This window comes from Ostrea edulis, chromosome 5 (genome assembly GCF_947568905.1).
Source record: "Ostrea edulis chromosome 5, xbOstEdul1.1, whole genome shotgun sequence".
Taxonomy (NCBI): Eukaryota; Metazoa; Mollusca; class Bivalvia; order Ostreida; family Ostreidae; genus Ostrea; species Ostrea edulis.
In genome coordinates, this window is record NC_079168.1 from 6,683,676 (window position 1) to 6,710,710 (window position 27,035).

Sequence of the window (27,035 nt, forward strand, 5' to 3'; positions counted from 1 at the left end):
CTTGAATTTTTTCTGGCCAAGTGGTACTTGAGAAGATTTATAAATGGTCTCACCCTATTTTCTAATAAATTATCTCCGCTTTTGAGGGAGCATGGTCCTTCATTTAAACAAGAGGTCCATGGGCCACATTGCTCACCTAAATCACCTTGGCCCATATCTGAAGACTTTCCATATATATGTGTATGTAAAACCGTAGTCCCCATTATGGCCCCAACCTACCCTTGGAGGCCATGATTTTTGAAAACTTGAATCTACACTATATCACAAAGCTTCCATCTAAATGTCAACTTCTCTGGCCCAATGGTTCTTGAGAAGAAGATTTTAAAAGATTTTTCCTATATATTTCTATCTAAAACTTTGATTTCCCCCCCCCCTTGTGGCCCCATCCTACCCCGGGGTCATGATTTGAAAAACTTGAATCTGCACTATGTCAGAAAGCTTTTATGTAAAAATCAGCTTTTCTGGCTCAGTGGTTCTTGAGAAGAATTTTTTTTAAAGATTTTTCCTATATACTTGTATGTAAAATTTTGATCCTCTATTGTGGCCCCATCCTACCCCCGGGGGCCATGATTTGATAAACTTAAATCTGCACTATGTTAGGAAGCTTTCATGTAAATCTCAGCTTTTCTGGCTCAGTGGTTCTTCGGAAAAAGATTCTTAAAGATTTTCCCTATATATTTGTATGTAAAATTTTGATCCCTTATTGATCCTCTATTGTGGCCCCATCCAACCCCCGGGGGCCATGATTTGATAAACTTAAATCTGCACTATGTTAAGAAGCTTTCATGTAAATCTCAGCTTTTCTGGCTCAGTGGACGAAGATTTTTAAAGAGTATACCTATATATTAGTATATTGTAATACGATGGAACACATTGTAATATGGTGGAACACATTGTAATATGATGGAGCACATTGTAATATGATGGAACACATTGTAATATGATGGAACACATTGTAATATGATGGAACACATTGTAATATGATGGAGCACATTGTAATAAGACGAAACACATTGTAATATGATGAAACACATTGTAATATGATGAAACACATTGTAATATGGTGGGGCACATTGTAATATGATGGAACACATTGTAATATGATGGAACACATTGTAATATGATGGAGCACATTGTAATAAGATGAAACACATTGTAATATGATGGAGCACATTGTAATATGATGGAGCACATTGTAATAAGACGAAGCACATTGTAATAAGACGAAGCACATTGTAATATGATGGAGCACATTGTAATATGATGGAACACATATTAATATGATGGAGCACATTGTAATATGATGAAGCACATTGTAATATGATGGAACACATTGTAATATGATGAAGCACATTGTAATATGATGGAACACATTGTAATATGATGGAACACATTGTAATATGATGGAACACATAGTAATATGATGGAACACATTGTAATATGATTGAACACATTGTAATATGATGGAACACATAGTAATATGATGGAACACATTGTAATATGATGGAACACATTGTAATATGATGGAACACATTGTAATATGATGGAACACATAGTAATATGATGGAACACATTGTAATATGATGGAACACATTGTAATATGATGGAACACATTGTAATATGATGGAACACATTGTAATATGATGGAACACATTGTAATATGATGGAACACATTGTAATATGATGGAACACATTGTAATATGATGGAACACATTGTAATATGGTGGAACACATTGTAATATGATGGAACACATTGTAATATGATTGAACACATTGTAATATGATGGAACACATAGTAATATGATGGAACACATTGTAATATGATGGAACACATTGTAATATGATGGAACACATTGTAATATGATGGAACACATTGTAATATGGTGGAACACATTGTAATATGGTGGAGCACATTGTAATATGATGGAACACATTGTAATATGATGGAACACATTGTAATATGATGGAACACATTGTAATATGATGGAACACATTGTAATATGATGGAACACATTGTAATATGATGGAACACATTGTAATATGATGGAACACATTGTAATATGATGGAACACATTGTAATATGATGGAACACATTGTAATATGATGGAACACATTGTAATATGATGGAACACATTGTAATATGATGGAACACATTGTAATATGATGGAACACATTGTAATATGATGGAACACATTGTAATATGATGGAACACATTGTAATATGATGAAGCGTGTTGTGATTTGATAGAATGCATTGTGATACATGTATGAACAACAATAATTATTATCATCATTAGAATCATTATATATAATAATAACGTATTTATAACTGCAAAAGAATGTACGAAACATTGAAAATATGTAATTTATTTATTTATTCATTCATTTGAATTCGTTTTAGGAATAAATATCTAAATTGTTGGTGTGTTCAGAGGCAATGAAAGCATAGTTTAAGTATTTCCCACGATACCAACAGTATATATATTTTTTTCCCTTGTAGTCATATTGTGTTATGGATTTTATGTCAGGTTGAAAGATCAGCGTTTTATTAGGGAATATAATTCATTGGAATAGCATAGGCTTATTACTGACAAAACTGTTAATGTATATCTACAGAAGAAGACAATAGAGAGTAAGTCAATGTTTATCTCCTAGTCTGTAAAGAGAAAGTCCAGCAGCTTTCTTCATTACTTCACAAGATTTTGAAATATGAATTAAGATATTTTAGAAATAAATCAAGATATAAAATATAGAAGACAACATCTTAGACATAAATCACACGATTTTAGAATATGAAGAACAAATTGTCTAAGTAGAAATAACTCTTATTATCAAATTATGCTCTCGAGTCGGAGATACTACTCTCTATTGAGAAATTGACAGCTCGTTATTTCCTCATCAAGGGTTGAAATGATTGTATATTGTTTAACTTCCCTCTTGAGAATTTTTCACTCATATGGTAACGTCACAATTGCCGGTGAAGGGCTGCAAAATTTAGACCTATGTTCGGACACGGGGCCTCGGTTTTTGCGGCCTCATCTGAAGGACCGCCCCATTTAGTCGCCTCTTACAACCAATGGGTACCGAGGAACTACAGTGTACTCTAACCCAGATCCCCACGGGATGCGTGGGAATGTATTGCATGTTGCAATTCTGTAATTTCTGTCGAATATGTATTTCATTTGACGGTTGAAACAACGTCACTGGCTATAGATGAAGCACCGCGTATTCTAATAATCTATCATGCTTAATAGCATTACTTACTTGTGACAGAACCTTTTATTAGGTACACATCTGGTAAGGACCGCCAATTTCTATCCACCTATAAGTTTGGTGTATAGTGTTTACAGTTATGATTTAAATTTGTGTTATGTCTCATGATGGAATCTGCATCTAAAATTTCACCTTTCATCTAAGTTTTCATGCCCATCATCATCATCATCAACAACAACAAAATCAAAACATAAAATGATTTATTATAAATCAATAAATAAGGCGACAGTGACATTTCATAACAACGTTCATTTGGAACTTTTACTGGAGATCTGAGATGAAGAAGCAGACATTCTCGTATTGGACACTTGCTGAGACCTGAAAGTACAGAATATAATCAAAGTACTGAAAGTACAGAATATACCAAAATAGTTCAGGACGTCAAACGCAGGTTAGCTATGTTAGGCCAAAAATAAAAATTGATTTGTTTGATGTACTCCGACCGACCCGTCAAATTTGCTCCTACCCGATCATTTTTTTCAGCAATTTTAAATTTCACTTCTTTTTTTCTTTTTTGGTTCCCTTGAAAAATAGAAAATTCTCCTTACTTTAAAACTAAATATTAAAAAATTTCATGACATTAAAAAACAAACAAACAAAAACACCTACCTACCGACCCACCTTGAAAAATGTGGGTCAGAGTACATCAAACAAAAATATTTTTAATGATGGCCTTAAACACAGTCAAGTTAGCTATGTCATACACAGTTAGGCTTGTTATATCAGATATAACAGAATCAGGCTAGCTATGTCACAGATAGACTAGCTTTGTCACACACAGATAGGCTAGTTATGTCACACACAAATAGGCTAGCTATGCCACACACAGCTAGACTAGCTATGCCACACACAGATAGGCTAGCTTTGTTACACACAGATATATTTGCTGTCAATCACAGCTAGACTAGCTATATCACACACAGACAGGCTAGTTATGTTACACACAGATAGGCTTGCTTTGTCACACACATATGGGCTAGCTTTGTTACAAACAGATAGGCTAGCTTTGTCACACACAGATAGGCTAGCTGTGTCACACACATATAGATTAGCTATGTCACACACATATAGGCTAGCTATGTCACACACAGATAGGCTAGCTATGTTACACACATATATGATAGCTATGTCATTCACAGATAGGCTAGCTATGTTACACACATATTTGATAGCTATATCACACACACATAGGCTAGCTATGTCACACACAGATAGGCTAGCTATGTCACACACATATAGGCTAGCTATGTCACACACAGACAGGCTAGCTATGTCAGAGGCAATCAGACTAACTATCTCAGACATACTTAAACTAGCTATGTCACAAACATATAGGCTAGCTATGTCACATACAGCTAGACTAGCGATGTCACACCCAGATAGGCTAGCTATGTCACACACAGCTAGACTAGCTATGTCAGAGGCAATCAGACTAACTATCTCAGACATACTTAGGCTAGCTATGTCACACACAGATAGGCTAGCTATGTCACACACATATATGATAGCTATGTCATTCACATATAGGCTAGCTATGTTACACACATATATGATAGCTATGTCATTCACAGATAGGCTAGCTATGTTACACACAGATAGGCTAGCTATGTCACACACAAATAGGCTAGCTATGTCACACACATATACGATAGCTATGTCATTCACAGATAGGCTAGCTATGTTACACACATGTATAATAGCTATATCACACACAGATAGGCTAGCTATGTTACACACATATAGGCTAGCTATGTCACACACAGATATGCTAGTTATGTCACACACAGATAGGCTAGCTATGTCAGAGGCAATCAGACTAACTATCTCAGACATACATAGGCTAACTATGTCACACACAGATAGGCTAGCTATGTTACACACAGATAGACTAGCTATGTCACATACATATAGGCTAGCTATATCACACACAGATAGGCTAGCTATGTTACACACAGATAGGCTAGCTATGTCACACACATATAGGCTAGCTATGTCACACACAGATAGGCTAGCTATGCCATACACAGCTAGACTAGCTATGTTACACACGTGTAGGCTAGCTATGTCACACACAGATAGACTAGCTATGTCACACATATATAGGCTAGCTATGCCACACACAGATAGGCTAGTTATGTCACACACTGATAGGCTAGCTATGTCAGAGGCAATTAAACTAACTATCTCAGACAAACTTATGCTAGCTTTGTCACACACACATAGGCTAGCTATGTCACACACAGATAGACTAGCTATGTCACACACAGATAGACTAGCTATGTTACACACAGATAGACTAGCTATGTTACACACAGATACACTAGTTATGTCACACAGATAGACTAGTTATGTTACACACAGATAGACTAGTTATGTTACACACAGATAGACTAGTTATGTTATACACAGATAGACTAGCTATGTTACACACAGATAGACTAGCTATGTCACACAGATAGACTAGCTATGTTACACACAGATAGACTAGCTATGTCAGAGGCAATCAGACTAACTATCTCAGACATACTTAGGCTAGCTATGTCACACACTGATAGGCTAGCTTAGTCACACACAGATAGGCTAGCTTTGGAAATGAGCTTAACTTTGATCTCAATCTATTTTTAAGGATGAAAATATTCTATAACAAGGAGGAAAATGTAAAGTTCCAGATCAAGATGAGAACCTGGACCATTACAACACTACACAGATTCTCTCTCTATCCTCTGAGCAACCAAATGATTGATTGATTGATTGTATATTATCTAATCTCCCTCTTGAGAATATTTCACTCTTATAGAGACGTCACCACTGCCGGTGAAGGGCTTCAAAATTTATGCCGGTGAAGGGCTTCAAAATTTAGGCCTATGCTCGGCATTTTTGGCCATTGAGCAGGGAGGAATCTTTATCGCACCACACCTGCTGTGACACGGGACCTCAATTTTTGCAGTCTCATCCAAAGAGCTGCCCCATTTATTCACCTATTACGACAAGCAAGGGGTACTGAGGACCTATTCTTATCCGAATCCCTGCGTGACAGCTACCGATTGAAGTCACATACAAACCAATTTGACCACTAACATTATTGTGAGAATCCTAATATCAAAGTCGATCTTATCTCAATTTCATAGTCCTAGTGGTGGTTTTAGAAATATTCTATGACTTTGTTAATAGCTTGCCTAATACACTATTCAGAGAAGTCGGTTTTCCACATGTAGATGGGACAAGCAGTACAATGAAGTGCTCACTCACTTGGCTGATGTGATGATAGGTTTCTTCTTGGCATTGGCTGCGTTAGGCTGAGAGGAAGCAGCTGGCTTTCTGGTTAAAAAGAAGAGATTATAAACATTTTTTGATACATAGGGCCGGTCTTCTAATAGAGATACAAGTGTATTTTTATCATGAAGGTCATGTGCAGGGTCAAAGTTATTAGGGCACTAGAACTAACATTCAAATAATATCTAAAAAGGACTCATACTGTGTATGTCAATTCGAATCTACCGGTACTAGTAGGTCTGAGTAAGGCCTTTCAGTCAGTCACAGCAGGATTAATTTGAAACAAGAAGTGTGGAGATTTCTTTATCTTCATGCATATCTTGATGTGTATTAAGATGGTCTATTGTTTATATTCCAAAAGTCACAAATATAAAGGCAGGAAGTAACAAGTACTAGTGAGATATTTTACCGATATTTTTATGTACTGAAGATTCGAAAAAAATGTGTATCCTTTACATTCAACCAAACCGGAAGCATGTTTACACTGAATACACTCATGAAGACAACAAATATCCGGAATGATTGATATATCAGTGGATTTACTATTCGTAATAAATGAGGAACTGTCGGTGTGTTTGACAGGAGAATGATATTAAGAGTTATTACGAGTAATAAAAATGGTGTGTGTATCCTGAGATTGAATCATGTCTGTGACAGAAGACACTCATCAGAAACTGACACCTAAATTTGCTATTCATCTTAATAATTCTTCTACTTACGTCAATCTGTAGGTATAATTTATTGTTAAGTATACAAATCATTAGATATACCTTAACAATGGGTATTTTTTGTGCTGCCGATATATTTGACTAAGAAATGGGCTAGTTTTATAAGGAAGGATATTTACACCCAAAGTTTTTAGTAGTGTACTTAATCTACATGCATAATTTTCCTATTCGTGGTACTTTATACAATTCTAGATTTTTTCATAGAACTGCCAGAACTCACTTTTTGTCTGATTTTCCTTTGAAGACCTTGCTAATATCGAGAACACTGCCAGACTTGGACACAGCGGATGAAGAATGAGTCTCGCATACAGATTCCCGATCTAGCTCCAGTCGAGATGGGGCATACATGTTGAACCATTGCTACGAAATAAAATGGAAATGAAAAGGTTGCCTGTAGGGGAATTACATGTGGAAGTTGGTGTGAAATTAAAAAGAATCATACTCATATCATATAGTGATAAAACAAACAACTTTTACAGATATTTATGTAAAGAATATAATGTGAGTATGAAATCAAATCAGTTGAGCTTGACCGTACCAGTGAATGACTGAGTTTGATGGTATTAGTGAGTGACTGAGTTTGATGGTACCAGTGAATGACTGAGTTTGATGGTACCAGTGAGTGACTGAGTTTGACCATACCAGTAAATGACTGAGTTTGATGGTATCATTGAGTGACTGAGTTTGATGGTACCAGTGAATGACTGAGTTTGACCATACCAATAAATGACTGAGTTTGATGGTATCATTGAGTGACTGAGTTTGAAGGTACCAGTGAATGACTGAGTTTGATGGTACCAATGAGTGACTGAGTTTGATGGTACCAGTGAGTGACTGAGTTTGATGGTACCAGTGAAAGACTAAGTTTGATAGTACCAGTGAGTACACATGTTTGATGGTACCAGTGAATGACTGAGTTTGATGGTATCAGTGACTGAGTTTGATGGTACCAGTGAATGACTAAGTTTGATAGTACCAGTGAGTACACATGTTTGATGGTACCAGTGAATGACTGAGTTTGATGGTATCAGTGACTGAGTTTGATGGTACCAGTGAATGACTAAGTTTGATAGTACCAGTGAGTACACATGTTTGATGGTACCAGTGAATGACTGAGTTTGATGGTATTAGTGACTGAGTTTGATGGTACCAGTGAATGACTAAGTTTGATAGTACCAGTGAGTACACATGTTTGATGGTACCAGTGAATGACTGAGTTTAATGGTATCAGTGACTGAGTTTGATTGTACCAGTGAGTATCTGTGTTTAATGTTACCAGTGAGTGACTGAGTTTGATGGTATCAGTGACTGAGTTTGATGGTACCAGTGAATGACTGAGTTTGATGGTACCAGTGAAAGACTGAGTTTGATGGTATCAGTGAGTGACTGAGTTTGATGGTACCAGTGAATGACTGAGTTTGATGGTACCAGTGAAAGACTGAGTTTGATGGTATCATTGAGTGACTGAGTTTGACCATACCAGTAAATGACTGAGTTTGATGGTACTAGTGAGTGACTGAGTTTGATGGTATCGGTGAGTGACTGAGTTTGATGGTATCAGTGAGTGACTGAGTTTGATGGTATCAGTGAGTGACTAAGTTTTATGGTACCAGTGAATGACTGAGTTTGATGGTATCAGTGAATGACTGAGTTTGATGTTACCAGTGAGTATCTGAGTTTGATGTTACCAGAGAGTAACTGAGTTTGATGGTACCAGTGACTGAGTTTGATGGTATCAGTGAGTGACTGAGTTTGATGGTCCCATTGAGTGACTGAGTTTGATGGTATCAGTGAGTGACTGAGTTTGATGCTACCATTCAGTTTGTTGACTGAGCCCTGTGTCAGTGAGTTTATCTATTTACCTGAGCTTGTCAACAGAGCCCTATCTCAGTGTGTTTGTTAACTTACTTGAGCTTGTTGACAGAGCCCTATCTCAGTGAGTTTAACCTACCTGAGCTTGTTGACAGAGCCCTATCTCAGTGAGTTTAACTTACATAAGCTTGTTGACAGAGCCCTGAACCCTGTGTCAGTGAGTTTATCTTATCTGAGCTTCATGACAGAGCCCTATCTCAGTGAGTTTGACTTTCCTGAGCTTGTTGACAGAGCCCTATCTCAGTGAGTTTAACCTACCTGAGCTTGTTGACAGAGCCCTAGCCTGTGTCAGTGAGTTGATATAGAGCCTTGAGTCTGTGAACTTACCTGAGCTTGTTGACAGAGCCCTATCTCAGTGAGTTTAACCTACCTGAGCTTGTTGACAGAGCCCTGTGTCAGTGAGAGAATACTGCCATTGAGGAAGTCCGAGGTGCATTAGTAACAGTCTGTAATACGCAATGAACGAGTCTGTCAGGAAGTGCCACCTCAGGGCTCGGTCCAGAAACCAAATCTCCACTTTGGGGTCATTTCCACCTGTTACGGATTTCCCCAGAAAAATGATGAATTTTAATCTCAGCAATGTCTATTTTGTTTTAGAGTCGTCTCCAAAAACTCAGCACTATACATCTTCAGAAAATTACAAAAATTGCTGCCTGTGAACTGGCATTTATATTTAGCTTTAAAGCTACATATGCTGGATTAAACAGTATATTTGCTTACTTTCTAAATTCATTTTACGATTTCTCATGATCAAAGATAATACATTCTAAAATGAGGTTTTAACTTTCTGATTCGACGATTAAATAAATGAATAAGAAATTATCCTGATTACTTTTTAATCAAATCTGAATTAAATTGTATAATTTGCATAAAATAGATAACATATATAAATTGATGATAAAACACATACATTTATTTCTATAATGATATCTAATCAATACATAGCTTTTAAATAGACTGTTTATGAACTTGAGCATTTTATAGAAGTGAATTAAGTTTATGTGTTTTACATGCAATATCCTAAAAGTTAATTCTGTATCATAAAACTTGGAATGTCTAGAAGGCTTCAGATAATCTACAGAGCTATAGTCCTCAGGACAATCTCCCTTGCACCTTGAGAAATTTGTTCAACTCAAAAGCCCCCCCCCCCCCCCCCCCCCCCCCATAACTGAATCGATGACGTTTGTGTAATATTCATGTCACATACCTGAGTGTAAGTGTCCATTTTTATTTCAATACACTCTCTGACAATTAAAATGTAGAGTTCATTGATATGAACAATTCAGTAATGATACATGTTGCTGTATATATGTTGCTGTAAATATCTTCAGACATCAAATTATCTTACTCATCAGAACACAGAAAATAATATCAATTTCATTTGTGAAGCTTATTTAAACATGTTAAATTAATAGCAAATCCTTCATCATCCCCTATCTGTAAGGGCACACTGCTAGGCTCTATGACTAGTAATACACTGTGAGCTATAGGGGATAGGATTTACATTGATACACAATAACAGAACATATTACAAACTACTATACTGTCGGAAAGAGTGGTGGAACTGTCTACAAATACTGCAATTCTGAATAATTATGTTCATTTCCTACTAACTGTACATGTTCACATTTTCCATTATGAGAATTTGTTTTGCAAGAAGAGGACACAGCTAATGAATAAAACGTACTTGTACTTGTATACATGTGTAATTTCATATCCTAATATTTACATTTCCAGTGTTTTGGCCTTCAATATCTTTACCAATTGAAATGATAGCCATTTAATCAAGAATGTGAACAAAGTGCCTATGAATCATGATAAATATAAAAACGACTATTTCAACGGCTGGGAATATTTCAACAGAAATGAAAGTGTAAAATGTAAATAAAAAAAATTCTATTTTTGAAAATACATGAGGATATGACCTGCGACACTTCACACAAACATACTCTTCACGGAGCGCTAACACACTTCATGAAGCCTGCTGGCGTAAAACGTCGCAGTTCATGCCTAAGTGAACTTCAAAAGACGAAATTTATTTCTGAATTCCACACACTGAGGTACTGCACAATGGAGTTCACCTCTGACCCCACAGTCATTGTAAGATTTTCATATTTATAAGAATACAAATTTCAAAGGTGCATAATATAATTGATGGTGTTTGTGTGACAATACAAGGGGATAAAAATGGTGCCAATAATCCACAAAGGTCAAAAGGTCAAGTAAATGTCCAATATCAAAGTACACCCATGAACTCCAGATTGAAAATGATATTTGTCTGCATATATTCATAATGAACCTTCATATCAGTTTTATCTAATTTCATACTGCAGTGGCAGATCCATGCAGAGGGGGGAGGAAGGGTCTGGGGGTTGGACACCCCCCCCCCCCCATTCATCAGAAAGTTTAAAAGAAGGTAAAAAAAAAAAAGCACCTTTTTAGTGTAGAACGCCCCCTCCCCTTCAAAAGCTAAAATTAATGGTAGGACACCCCCCTTAAAAAAAAATCCCTGGATCCGCCCCTGTAGTAGCTAGGTTACTTTCATTTTTTTATCCTTATGTTTTAATTTCATTTATTAAAAATTGAAGTATATGTAAGTAAGAACACTTTCATAATGTCAGATACAATCTAATTTTGAATACTGGGTGAAAATTGGAAATTTCTTTGACCTCAGAATCTGGGTACATAAGGAAAATTGGCCATTTCTGCCAGATAAACTGTCACCAGTCACACAAAGATCTGGAGATATAGACAAGCTCACATCACACAATATCACATGACCCAAAGGAGGCGTGACCAGGACGTTACCATGCCAAAAAAAGCCAGGGGATCGTAGTAACTAATTAGAGGATAAAATCATACCAAATCGCACAAGTTCGGATGTGTATTTGCCATCAAATAATTCATTGGCATCGAAATAGGACATTCCTGGGAAATCACAAGCCAGTTATTAAAATGTTAAAGGTGAAAGCAAAAAACAATCAATATGCTGAGTAATATTAATTGGGAATTCTGGTTAATGCATATAAAAAGGACCATCTTTGCTTTTGGAAGATGAACATTGAATATTTCTTGACATTGTTACATTGATTCACAAAATATAAATACACATGTTTACACATACCCAACAAATGAAGGATGTACACGTACCTGAGAAAATTGCATCGGATAGAAAGAAAAAGATATGTGTATAGAATTTACCTTATATATCAAATAATTGCAATTTTAGTTGAAAACTATCAACAACAAAAAAAATGTGTTGGACGGAGTCATCATAGCACACTTGATTTATAGATTGGCAGCTTTATCCTTAAAATCTCAGTGCTAACCACCTAAGATAGGTAATAATTTTCAGAGGGATAAATAATATATTGTTGATTTTTATTTATGCATTAATGACATACTTCCATTTAAATAAAAATTGGCCAATTTTTATTCCTCTTTAGATATATATATGTTCACTGTACCAAAAACCAACATGGCAGTATATATTACCATAATTTTAAAATTTCAATACATTACTAAATCTGTTGAGTGATGTGGTAACATGCATTAGACAAACGTTAATCTTATATTCATTACAAATAACATTGATGTCATAACGCAGTTTTTTCTGAAAAGTGTAATGGACGTACATAAAAAGGGAGATAAATGAGATAGTGTGTAGAAGGATTGTTGTTTGAGCGGAGTTACCTGTCTTGCTTTCTTTAAACACAAGGCAAACTCTGCCATAGCCATCACAGGGGTCCAACTCAAACACCTTACATCTATTGTCGAAAGTTGGCCTCTCCAAACCTAAACAGAGCACAATAATGTCTGTTCTTATAAAATATTCCAAGCAGCCAACACATAGGAAACTAAAACTGTATTATATCAAATGTAAATGGAATTTGCTATATGTATCCCCCCAACTGATTTTCCACTTCTTGATACCTAAAGAGGATTAATATACTATATGTATATATACATTCTGTATCACCATGTTCCCTGCCTGTGAGTTTCATTATAAATGCAGTGTGCGAAACTAACTTTAAAGTCCTATAGACTTTTGGTCCATAGTCATTTCATTTCCTATAGACCACAACAAATTCCTATAGACCAAAATTTAACATGCAATATTCATTGTTATTAAAAAATAAATAATAGACACAATTTGATTTTGGTAATTCATTCATGATACTGTAGTTTAATTATATTCTTTTTCAATTTTATGCATAAGCTTTTCAATTAGAATTCCGTTTTATTTTTCATTTTGTTCCAGCTCAGTTTCAGTCTGATTCCTCATCTGGAAAAACACCAGAATTGCCTAGCTACAGGGCGCCGCCATTGTGGACACCCAAAGTTGTGCGGAGAAGAAAAGTTGACAGGAGATCTGATTGGTCATTAACAGAAAATCTTTGTGATGGAATTTAATAGTGAAATATAAGTGATAAAAATGACAGGTGACATAACAGAATATGTAGAAAGATACAGAAGTTATAAGGGAAGATCTGAGTGGAGAGGTGATATTTGGATGGACAATTTCATTCAGTGCGGATCTACACTAGTTGTAAACAGGCCAAAATTTGAAGGAAAAACGCAACGGCAAGCCATATATTTTTTGGTGGAATTTTGAAGGGGAGATGATGAACTTTGCTGAATGGTGACTGATTTTTTGAAAATTGGCTTAATAAATAATTGACAGTGATTGGAATTTGTATGGAAGTCTATGGGAAAACATTTGGTGGTGTTTGTCCATCTGAGTCACTTCTACTACGTTTCGTTTAGCGTAATATCTATAAACTGGTCCTGCTTCTCATATATATTAAATAAGTGGCAGGGAACCAGTTTTTTACTCAGAATTCCTATAGACAAGTCGGTCTATAGCTATTTCGATCGTTAAAGACCGATTCGATTTTCTATAGACATTGTCTATCGGTCCATGGTTAATTTCGCACACTGTAAATGGTCTTATGGAAATCTTGTTGCATTAAAATAAGATGTTTTGAATTGAAGAACTGGTTACTAGTATATAAAAATGTACTTAAATATTCAAAATTTTATGCACACTTTGGTGTAATCATGATTAGCACTTTTTCTGTATATGATAATGGATAAAAAGAAAATTTCATATTTTAGCACATTTATAAATTAGTGTTCTTGCTTTACCACTAAAGCAGCTAAAATTTCAATCCTGCTGAAATAAGTACATGTACACATACAGTGAACCCACTTCCTGTCTACACTGTCAATAGTGCATGTCAGTTTTTTAGGGTCTGTAGGGGGCCGAAATATGGTCCCATTCCCAATGCTAACAAGAGGCCCATGGGCTACATCGCTCACCTGAGTCACCTTGGCCGGATAAGACCAAGGTCACAATAATGTCATAGATCATGGTATGATACAAAAGACTTTGCTATAAGGAATTTATATACAAAATATGAAAGATCTATCGAATTAAGGTGGCTCACTATACCTAGAAATAGTTTCTCAAATCGGTACGAATTGATTTAATCATAAAAGATATGATGATACATGTATATGATAAGTATATGTGCTATAAAAAGGCAGAAAATATGCAAAATTTGATAAAAACATGATTTTCAAAAACAAAAACAAAAATTATTTCAAACACATATGAAGAAGACTCTGGCAGAATAGAACCCAAGATCTGCGGTTCGCCAGCCCAATGCTTTAACCACTGAGCTATGATGATATACAAATGTACAAACAAATCGATCAATACAAATAATTAAACAAAATATCTAAATCTCCATCTTGTGACATAGAGTCATAGAAAGTATAAGCTTTAGTGTAGTGAGCTACCTCAAATAGTTCAGGAGATATTGAATAAGTAAGATTTTTTTAAAAGTAGGTCAAAAGGTCAAACTTAACAAAATAAGGTCTTGCCATAAGGAATCTATAGACTCTATACAAAAAATGATAGCCCCACCTAAAATAGCTCCGGATATAATCAATACGTTATGTTATCTTAAAAGAAGGTCAAAATCCGAGTTAAAGAACACAAGGCCAAAACTCATGATATGAAGTTAACTGTCTTGCCATAAGAAATATACATACAAAATACGAATGCCCTAGCTTAAATGAAGAGATATTTTTAAAGTTTTCCCTATATATCAGCTTAAAACACTTTGACCCCCTATTGTGGTCCTACCCTAACCCTGGGAAATATGAATTCCACAAACTTGGATCTACTCTATGTTAGGAAGCCTTCATGTAAATTTCCACTTTTCTGACCCTGTGATATTTGAAAAGAATTTTTAAAAAGATTTTCCCTATATATTAGCATGTAAAACTTTGATCTCCTATTGTGGCCCCAGTTACGCCTGGAGGCCATGATTTTAACAAATTTAAATCTGCACATTGTCAGAGAGCTGCCATGTAAATTTGAACTTTCCTAGCTAAGTAGTTCTTGAGAGGATTTTCTCTATATATTTGTATGTAAAACTTTGATTCCCTATTGTGCCCCCCCCCCCCCCCCCCCCCCCCCCCAGGACCATGTTTTAACAAATGTAAATTTGCATTATGTGCTATCATGTAAAGTGGTTCTTGAGAAGAAGATTTTTAAAGATTTTCCCTATATATTTGTATGTAAAACTTTGATCCCTTATTGTGGCCCCATCCTACCCTGGGGGCTATGATTTTAAGAAACTTGAATCTGCACTCTATCAGGAAGCTTTCATGTAGTAAACTTGAACTTTTCTGGCACAGTGGTTCTTGAGAAGAGGATTTTTAAATGACCCACCCTACTTTTGCATTTCCATGATTATCTTCCCTTTGAAGGGGGCATGATCATTCTTTTGAATAGACTTGCATCCCCTTTACCCAAGGATGATTTGCACCAAGTTTGATTGAAATTGGCCCAGTGGTTCTGGAGAAGATCAAAATGTGAAAAGTTTACAGACACACAGACGGACAGACAGACGACAGATAAAAGGTGATCAGAATAGCTCACTTGAGCTTTCAGCTCAGGTGAGCTAAAAATGATGTTTTTTCCCAAATTTTTGCTTTAAAATTCCCTAACAATGAAATGAAAACAGATCCAAGCAGGTAGCCTTATTGTTCATAAATCTCCTCAGGCCAACAGATAATTTTTGTCTAAAAATTGTTAAGTAAACCTAATTTCTTTGGTCTCTGTTTATCAAAATATGGTAAGCTTTGACCAAATTGAAAGTCAGAAGGACTCTAATTACATCTTAATGTAATAGTTTGGTTTTTTCCCTACTTCTTTGTATGAAATGTTTTCCCAATTTCAAGCAAATCTTGCTATTTTCCCCATATTGGAAAGACCCATCCCACTGATATCAAGACTTAAAAACAAACCCTGCTTGTTAAGATCCTCAGGGCACAAGCTTAAGCAGCTTAGACTGTGTTAATTTTGACATGCTTCCTGACTTTTACGTGTAAGTTGTAATATACATGTAACGTCTTCACTGATTGGCTGTCCTCCATCTCACTCACCCGAAGCCTGGTCCTCTGTGTCCGAGTCCCCGTCTAGATCTGCCAGGGTAGGGTTTACATGACTTGGTGCAATGCTCCCTCCCACGCGTGTTAACTGAGCCAGTCTATTGATGTGGAGCTTTCCGAGGGGAATAGGGCCATCTACAGAAAGATCACAGTTATTACTACATGCATTGTCACAGCACAGTAACACTTAACAGTACTCAGATATGACTGCTGCTAGATCTACTTAAAATTGAGAGAATATAGTTTGTTTCAATACAATTTTCTCCCATGTTAAAAACATGATGTTAATAAGAAGGTAAATTTGAGAAATTGTTCCACTTAGTTAGGAGGTAGATATACAATTGGGAAAACATCCTTTTTTGTGAAAATTGAAAAATAACCATAGAAAATTATCAATAGTCCTTTCTACAATTAATTTTTGTCAGATACAAAGAGAATACAAAAATTATGCACAATTATACCTGTCTAGTACGACACTCGCATACAGAAAAACCTGTTTACTCCAACACTCATATACAGAAAAACCTGTCTAATCCAACACTCATATACAGAAAAACCTGTCTAATCCAACACTCATATACAGTCAAACCTGTCTATTACAACATTCATATACAGTAAAACCTGTCTAATCCAACACTCATATACAGAAAAACCTGTCTAATCCAACACTCATATACAGTAAAACCTGTCTATTACAACATTCATATACAGTCAAACCTGTCTATTATAACATTCATATACAGTAAAACCTGTCTATTTCAACACTCATATACAGTCAAACCTGTCTATTACAACACTCATATACAGTAAAACCTGTCAATTACAACACTCATATACAGTAAAACCTGTCTATTACAACACTCATATACAGTAAAACCTGTCTATTACAACACTCATATACAGTCAAACATGTCTATTACAACACTCATACACAGTAAAACCTATCTATTACAACACTCATATGTAGTAAAACCTGTCTATTACAACACTCATATACAGTCAAACATGTCTATTACAACACTCATACACAGTAAAACCTATCTATTACAACACTTATATGTAGTAAAACCTGTCTATTACAACACTCATATACAGTCAAACCCGTCTATTACAACACTCATACACAGTAAAACCTGTCTATTACAACACTCATATACAGTCAAACCTGTCTATTACAACACTCATATACAGTAAAACCTGTCTATTACAACACTCATATACAGTCAAACCTGTCTATTACAACACTCATATACAGTCAAACCTGTCTATTACAACATTCATATACAGTAAAACCTGTCTATTACAACACTCATATATAGTAAAACCTGTCTATTTTCAACACTCATATACAGTAAAACATGTCTATTACAACACTCAAATACAGTAAAACCTGTCTATTTCAACACTTATATACAGTAAAACCTGTCTATTACAATACTCATACAGAAAAACTTGTCTAGTCCAACATGCTCTAGGAGAAAAATATTTTGTAGATTAAACCGGATGTTGGTTTGCTCTCAGCATAAAGAACACGCACACACAAAAGCCCAATTTCTAATAAAATCAGGTGGAAATGAACAGAGAACGGATCGCACGAGTACTGGCTTTATATACTGTATAAAAATATTTTAATCATTACCATTAAGTGATTAACACAATGACTATCAATCTTGTAGAAATTTCTTATATGTGCATGGTGATAATAATACTTTCTAGGTGATTTTCCAGGCTTGTCAGAGAGGCCCAAGGATTTTGTAATTAGCAGTAGAAAGTATTCACAATTTAAGGGATAGTAGTAAGAAAATCTGTACCTCCAGACTGCAGTGTATATGTATTCGAAATCTTAATACCAAATTGTTGGATTTAATCATTTTCTATAATTTTGAAAATCATTTCAATCTTACTGTCCATTTTAATACACCATGTCAGTTTATAACCATCCGTCGTCAGGTAAAAATTCTTCAGATCTTCTGGCAAAAAACAGGTGTTTCTCTGCAAATATAATAGACAAATATATCATTCTTCAGATCATCTGGCAGGAAATAGGTATTTCTCTGCAAATATGATAGTGAGCGAAGGTCATGTTGCGAAGTGATGTTGCTTGATCTTCTCTTCATCAGCTGAAAAATGATGAGGATTACCCATAGTGCTCTGGAAAAATGTCTCTGTCAGTGCGGTATACTTCATTGACAACCCCAGAGATAAAAAAAAAAAAAATAGTTAGAAAAGTACCACAACCGTTTTTAAATTCCAGACAAGCTCTCTCATACCTTCATATGTTTGTTGTTTTTGATAATGTGCTTGTTTTGAAAGAAAGAAAAATTGCAGCTGACATGATGTCACAATGCATTGTGCATATCGACTGCGTTATATTTCCCATGTTAAATGAATCGGCAGATTAAATGTCTAAAGTTGTGTTGCAAGATGTTAATGGTCTTCGCTCATCTCAACGGTCACCCCATAAAACATATTAGACATGTACATATCCATAAAATAACCCCTTAATTAACTGCCATCAGATCTCTGTGACACATAAAACTAGCTAACATCAAAATGCTTAAAATTAAATGTAATACAAACAGTAAGGTAAAGATGAGATTTGATTTTTTATGTAATGAAGGAACACTAGCTTACAAAAAGAGAAATAATTTGCCCCTTGCTTTAATTATTAATCTAAACCAGTACATACATGTAACATGTATTAAATTCACCAGGCCATGACAATTAGATTTCACACTATCTCAAATCATTACCTAAACAATGCATTATTCTGTTTAAAATATGATTAACAACCAAAATGGCTAACAAGTAATCTATGTCAGACTTAGTTCTGCTGCAATACAGGACTGACATAAAGTCCATACTAGATAATTCACACTTGATGCAGAAATTTTGGAAGCACAAAGGATTTGCCCGCCAACATTTTTTCACACCACTTGAAAGTCACATTTCACTGTTTTGGGAGTAGCAAAATCATCAAAAAGTCTGGCATGCAAGAATCAACTCTCAAATTTATTCGTTACCACATAGTCTCATAGTTCCTCTTCTGACTCTAGGATTCTTTTGAATCCTCTACTGTCAGCTCTAGGCAATGGTCTGAACTTAATTCGTGGTCATGTCCGGTTTGGGTTATCTGAATTTTTTCACTGTAATTATAATATAGTGGCTGGTTTTTCCAGTGTTTAATATCAAGTTTGTTTATCAAGTCTTGCCTCAAACTGTGTTTGCTGTTTAACTGATATTGGTAGGCTATTCCAGATGTCAAGGGATCTGTGCACAAACAAATATTTCCTGACATTCAATCTCAGGCGGAATTTAAATATTTTATGACTGTGTCCTCAGCTTGGTTATCTTGTGTCCTCCATAGGTTATTACAACCAAGCAGAATTCATCATAATTAGCAGATATAGGAAATAACACATATTTTTCAGAATTAGTGCATTCAACAAAATTAGATGTATGTAGAAGACTGGTAAAATTCAAACCTGTTCCCACATAAGAACAGCATGTCTATCTGCAGGTGGCCTCTGGTCTAAGTCAATTTTACAAGCACCATTTTTCTTTCCTGAGAAAACAAACAACAGCAATGTTAATGCACAATCCATGCACAAAGAAAACTATTGTTTTGTTACAATGCACCTGGAATAATTCAAGATATTTTTTCTTCAAAGAAACGTTAAATTCTTTTGGAAAAAAAATTGCTGTTTTTAGATATCTAGATTTTTGTCAGTATATTGAACAGAACTGCCACTCAAACATGCTCAATGATCTTTAGAATTGCATTACCACAAAACAAGCAAACAAACAACAACAAAATACCCAAATATTGGATGATGCCGACGTTCAATTGATCCAAAAGGGTCCTAGTTTTCACAAGATCTTCCATTTACTGATCTAGTCTTTTTTGGGTTTCCATCGGATTGTTTACAAATCACCGTGAAAACATATTTTGAAGCTCTATCTAATCCGTGGTACTGTCCTAAGCGCTTAAAAGACCATAAATGTTTTGGAATATTGACATAACGATTCCGACGAAAATTACATGCAAAATAAATTGGTGAAAAATAAATAGGTCGAGAATGTTCTATGTGCCAACATTTATATAACATTACATACGTTTCTTGTCCATGTGCACTTCAGGAGAAAGTCTCAACCACGTGCACCAACATCAAATACTTCCTTTTTATTTCTACAATACAACATTAATATTATTGTAAGACATTAACTAGCTTTAAAATAAAGTATCCAATTTGGAGCCCAGTAGAGGTCGGGGGCGGGGGTCGAGGGGGCAAAGCTCTTGTTATTTTACAAAATTTAGGCTAATTTCAATTGTTTTCCAAATAGAAAATGCATATTTTTTAAAGTTCCTAGAGTTGTTACATTTAACATTCATGGATGTATTAATTTTAGCAAGATACTTATTTTATTTTGTCACTACAATGCTGGGGGATGCGTTCTCCAATGGTATTGGGAGGGGGTGGTAAATATCCCTTGCCTCCTCTCCTATTAATTTAAAAAACGATTCTACATCGCGCAGTGCTTTTTATTATTTATGATAGGAAAAAAGTATCTTCAAAAGAAGTAGGCAATTTTTTCCTATTAAGGTTCATCGATATAATTTTGCCGCTTATGTTTTTGTTTTTTTTAAATGCTTGTGACTATACAAAAGAAAACTAGATAATAATTTAATTAGTGAAATGCACACAATTTCAGCATATGTTTTGAAAGCCATGTATCGCTTTCTAACTTCAACAAATGAACTGCATTCCGCGGTTTTGTTGATATCCATTTCTTCCCCCTGTTTGTAACTTTTTCTATTATACAATATCGGGGTGGGGCAGAATATTTGTTTCTCTTCTCATTATTTGAGATTTTCGAAAGGTATATGATCACCGGGAAAAATATTCGCCGCACCAATAAATCCCGGTTGTTCTGGAAGCCGGAACGTTAAAATTGTTACTAGATATTCCCGCATAAATCTGTTGTAAATTACAAATACAGTAAACCATCAATCAAAAATAGTTAAATATGTTATTTATGGGGGTTTTGTGTTTGGTATTTTTTCCTTCTTTTTGTTGTTGGTTTTTTGGTTTTTTTTTTGGTTTTTTGTTGTTGTTTTTTTTTTGTTTTTTGTTGTTGTTTTTTTTTGTTTTTTGTTTTGGTCCTGTTTAGAAATGCAATGTGTACAAAATTGCAGTTTTGTGTACGGGTAGTTAGGTTGTAATTATGTCCCTGTAAGCCAAGTATATTTTGTTTATAAACTTGTCATCATTATTAATGCACAACGAAACCTTAAAATGATTTTAGATTGTCACATATACATGTTCAAAAGATCAGTTACACTGCATGTGTCCAATGTCAATGATAATGATGAAGTTCATGCTGTAGATTTAAAAAAAAAAATCTATTCATAAATTTGTTCTTTTGCTATTTTTAGAAATACATTTTCCAAGCAAGCACAGAACTCCATTGCTTTCTATGCACTATCTAAAATTTCAACAGGTGTTAAGTTGTATGCGAAAGGTTTGAATCAATATTTGATTTATATTCCATTGATTGTAATCTTCCATTGTTATATTTCAGTCAAACCATTAAAAAGAAACCTTCGTATTGCATTGATGCCATAACTAAATGATAAAATACTCTCTTTGGTTTGTTAAACGGGATTTCCCCGTTGTAATACCTGATCAAGATATAGGGCTCACGGCGGGTGTGACCGGTGTGACCGGTCGACAGGAGATGCTTACTCCTCCTAGGTACCTGATACCACCTCTGGTGTGCCCAGGGGTCCGTGTTTGACCAACTATCTATTTTGTATTGCTTATAGGATTGATCAGTTTGTTATATTCATCTTTCATGATACAGATAAATGTTATTCATTATTCTAAATTCAAATAAAAGGTAGAAAATAGACTAGAAAACACATTTCCCAACAATTTCAAAAATGTCGCGAAATAAGTCGCCGATTTTGTGGAATGTTTACAGCACTGGTGTACCACATGTTTATAAAATGATGTCTTAATTGAAATTCATGATTTTTTTTAAAGGTCAACTGAAACGATTTTCAAAGTTCGTTTTTCAAATAAATTCCGTAAGAAAATACCATTCCTTAAATGTTTTCACATAAGAATAATTTTTGTTTCGATCATCCAGGTAGATACGACATCGTTAATTTCAACCCGGTAAATTTTATTGTATGAGTTATCTGCCCTTTAGGCGAACCTGATATTTCAATATGGCGGCACGATATGAAAATGATTCGGAAGATTGTATTCCTGAAATAGATATATCGCTTAGTGTTAATGTGCAGCCCTGGGGACTTAGATTCACCCAACAATGCTTGGATACATGTTTATCCAAAACACCGTGGTTTATTGTGGATTGAATTTGCTTCCTTGAGTAGAACAAAAGATGTACAAAGGTAACGTTTCAAGTCACACCTTTCCGGATACCATAAACGGAAGTCGCACGGATAAAAATGACATCATGCTGTCCGTTGGTGAAAGTCGTTCCCGCCGCTGCTCGGGACTCCTACGATCGGTGCATGAAGCGTATAAAACGCATGATAACGGCACTATTACTGGACGTGTAGCGGGCAATTAACGGTCGATTAACGGACATAACCGTCTGGATAACGGATAAGTACCGGGTTAAACGAACATGGGACACGTGAGAAACTGTTCTTTCAACGTAAGACGATCGGACTTGTAACGGCCACGTGACTGACAAAACGGATATAATCGAAAGTGGATATATCTTTTTAGACGTATCACCCTCGCGGACATATTTCCATGATGCCTCCAAAATGTTGGGAAGGGTAAAAGCAGGGCCCGGGGAAAAGCTGCTTGTAAGACCCCCATCTCTTCCCTTTGCCAATGCTAGGGAAGAACAGACCGTCCAAGATTCACAGGTAAAAATCCTGGCTGAATCTGGAGAGATTACCAAAGGCATTACCGTCTAAATAACGGGAAATTACTGGGTTAAACGAACGTGGGACGCATGAGAAACTGATATAACGTGCTTTCAACGTTAGACAAACGGAGGTGTACCGGTCCTGTGGACCTCCGTTTGACAACCGTTATTCGTCAGTTTCTTGTCCGTAAACATGTGATTGGTGTCCATTACATCTTCGGTTGACCCGCTGCATGTCCGGTAGTAGTCTGGTCGTGACTCATGTCTACCGGACATTAACGGATGTGAACTAGACAAGTACAAGAAAAGCAACGCATAGGTACCGTACACTTAGCGGACCCCATTGTCCGATGGTATCCGTTTCAAGTTTTGAACATGCTTAAAACTTTCCGTCGGATAGACCGGACGCCGGACAAAAAACGCGTTGGTCGAAAGAGAAACGGACAAGAAACACAAAGGAACGGAGACGAACGGATTGACAATTTCGTTGGCGTTATCCGGTGAGGTATGACTACTGCTTTAGCGTTGCTTTTACAATTTGATGAGGAAGGGGAACCAAGTTCTGATAGAATTGCAAAACTGGTAGTCTTTTGATGAGCACCAAGAAAAGCGTTGTAGTATGTAAAACTTATACGGTACCAATTTTGATGCACCAGATGCGCATATCGACAAATAATGTCTCTTCAGTGATGCTCAAGTCGAAATTTTGGAAATTCGAAATAACAATAAACTTGTAAGAGCTAAAAGGAAAACTAGAGTGTCAAAAAACTGGAGCCAAATTCGTCCAAGGATAAGAGCTATGCATGAGGGAGATAATCCTTAATTTTGTAATGAATTTCTAAATTTTATCCCAGCAACTAAATATACATCCGTATTTTCAAGTTAGTAACGAAATACTTAGATACTGGGATGTAGAGACCCTCGGGGACTAACAGTCCACCAGCAGGGGCTTCGACCCAGGGGTCATAATGTAAAACTTATACGGCACCAATTTTGATGCAGCAGATGCGCATTTCGACAATTAATGTCTCTTCAGTGTTGCTCAAGCCGAAATTTTGGAAATTCGAAATTACAATAAAATTGTAAGAGCTAAAAGGAAAACTAGAGTGTCAAAAAACTGGAGCCAAATAGTATTTAATATGCTATGTTTGCTATTCCAATACATTAAAGATTTCATCCGTTGCAATATTCTACAAATCAATCAAAACTACCTACTCAGGGATACAACAAATACGAGAAAAAGATGAGGGGAAATGGAAAAAAAAATCGCGCATGATTAAAGATAAAAAAAATTTCCATGACGGAACTAAATGAATAAGTTCGTTTTGACTGGATAATTTATACCATAGGCCTTAAAGAAATGAATATTAGATAGGACTTTGTTTGAACATGTCAAAATGTCTTGCTTGTTATTTATACGTACTTATAATTGGGAAGTTTTCATTCATGTTGAGACGTCACCAGTGTGACAAATTTTAATCAACGCATGGTGCTCAGGGGCATAGCAGTGAGGATTCTACATCGTGCCAACGTCTACCGCGACACAGGGCCCTGTCGTACGAAAGGCCCATGGTCTTCACTAAGACAGGCGCATGACATAGGAACAGTCATGACTTGAATTCATCAAGAATTGAAACCAGGCGGTGGCGAAGCGAGCATCTTAACCATTAGACTGTCACTTTGGTCCCTCGTAGGAGCGCCTTAACCATTAGGCTGCCACTTCGTTCCCTTGTAGGAGCGCCTTAACCATTAGGCTGCCACTTCGTTCCCTTGTAGGAGCGCCTTAACCATTAGGCTGCCACTTCGTTCCCTCGTAGGAGCGCCTTAACCATTAGGCTGCCACTTCGTTCCCTCGTAGGAGCGCCTTAACCATTAGGCTGCCACTTCGTTCCCTCGTAGGAGCGACTTAACCATTAGGCTGCCACTTCGTTCCCTTGTAGGAGCACCTTAACCATTAGGCTGCCACTTCGTTCCCTTGTAGGAGCGCCTCTTGTTGTGTGTTAATTACTGCTCATCACCATTCAATTAAAAGTTTAAAAAAGCACTGCTTCTAAACTCGCTGTCCCGTTGGCGATGCGAGCGCTCTATAACTTCGCTGTCCCTATTGCGATGCGACGGCTCTATATCTTCACTGTTTCGGTGACGATGCAAGTGCTCTATATCTTCGCTGTCCCGATGGCAATGCGAGCACTGTATATATTCGCTGTCTTGGATGCGAAACGAGCGCTCTATATCCTCGCAGTTCCGGTGATGGTCCGAGCGCTCTATTGCTTCGCTGTCTTGGTGATGATGCGAGCGCTGTCCCGGTGCTCTATATCTTCGCATTCTTGGTGGCGATACTAGCGCTTTATATCTTCGCATTCTTGGTGGCGATACTAGCGCTCTATATCCTCGCTGTCTCGGTAACGATGCGAGCGCTCTATATCCTAGCTGTCTTGGCGGCGATACAAGCGCTCTACATCCTCACAGTTCCGGTGGTGGTGCGAGCGCTCTATGTCCTCGCTGTCTTGGTGTCAATACGAGCACGCTATATCCGCGCTGTCTCGGTGATGATGCGAGCACTATATATTCGCTGTTTCGGTGATGATGCGAGTGCTCTATATCTTCGCTGTTCCGGTGCATGGCGATGCAAACGTTCTATATCTTCGCTGTCATGGTGGCGATACGAGCAATCTATCTCCTCTACTAAGGCTACCGCTCCGATCAGGAAGGAGATACTATGTAACATATAATTAAGAATAAATGAAAAATTCCAGAACGGAGACCTGATATCATTACTCTCTCTCTCTCTCTCTCTCTCTCTCTCTCTCTCTCTCTCTCTCTCTCTCTGTGTGTGTGTGTGTGTGTGTGTCCGTCTCTCTAGCTGTTTGTTTATGCTATCTGATTACGATATAAGATGTAAATATATATGTTTATGCATGTACATGTATTATCCCATAGATGCATAAATATATGATCCCATGAAATGTCTATGTATACATAATGTAACCATAAAAACAAATCATATACACAACAACAAAAAGGGATATGTATAATTAATTGCAAGTTTACACTCGTATAGACTGGAGACGGAGTGGGTGGAGTATTTTTGAAAATCAATTAGACGTATAATGTAGATTATTGAATGTTTTAAATCAAAATTGTTATAAAAATCTTTTGATTATGAATCTTTCAAATTGCGAGTATGAAATGAACTTTTATGGAAATCAAATCACACGGTAAACGCTTGGAAATCGTCAAAGTCATATCAAAAGTCAAAATGTACAATTTTACTCCAATATTAGCCTCAAGCTTTCTATAATCATAGGCGACTTCCATATTTCTCCAACTTTCCGCCCGCCTCTTATCCTTATTTTGTCTCTTATCCCTCTCTCACCTCTCCATCACTCTTAAACTCCCTCCATATTCCCCGCCCCTTCCCTCCTTAATTATTTCCCTCCCCAATCCAGACTCTTCCCTCCTCCTTAATTCACTCCCTCCACAGTTCCCCCTCTCCCTTCTTAACTCCCTC

General features: G+C 36.4%; 1 protein-coding gene across 2 annotated transcripts; it reads right to left on the bottom strand.

Moving 5' to 3' along the window:
• Positions 1 to 3,455: 3,455 nt before the first annotated feature.
• LOC125651589 (tubulin polyglutamylase complex subunit 2-like) lies at positions 3,456 to 20,586 on the bottom strand. Of its 2 annotated transcripts, XM_048880247.2 has the most exons (10): positions 20,432 to 20,586; positions 20,098 to 20,177; positions 18,517 to 18,604; positions 16,607 to 16,747; positions 12,839 to 12,940; positions 12,008 to 12,073; positions 9,516 to 9,679; positions 7,494 to 7,633; positions 6,522 to 6,590; positions 3,456 to 3,590 (listed from the first exon to the last, which is right to left on the bottom strand). In XM_048880247.2, the coding sequence occupies exons 1-10, from the start codon at positions 20,496 to 20,498 to the stop codon at positions 3,521 to 3,523; spliced, it is 987 nt and encodes a 328-aa protein (XP_048736204.1). In that variant the 5' UTR covers positions 20,499 to 20,586; the 3' UTR covers positions 3,456 to 3,520. The 2 variants fall into 2 exon arrangements, with proteins under 2 accessions (XP_048736204.1, XP_048736205.1); XM_048880248.2 differs by lacking the exon at positions 12,008 to 12,073.
• Between the last annotated feature and the right edge of the window lie 6,449 nt (positions 20,587 to 27,035).

Bases quoted from the DNA above. Each gene is read 5' to 3' on its own strand.
- LOC125651589 (XM_048880247.2), bottom strand. From the start codon at position 20,498: ATGGAAGATCTTGTGAAAACTAGGACCCTTTTGGATCAATTGAACGTC. The intron at 18,605-20,097 runs GTTTGAATTTTA...TTATATTTGCAG, and splicing joins CTGTTCTTATGTGGGAACAG to AGAAACACCTGTTTTTTGCC. The intron at 7,634-9,515 runs GTAGGTTAAACT...TTTATTTCGTAG, and splicing joins GGCTCTGTCAACAAGCTCAG to CAATGGTTCAACATGTATGC.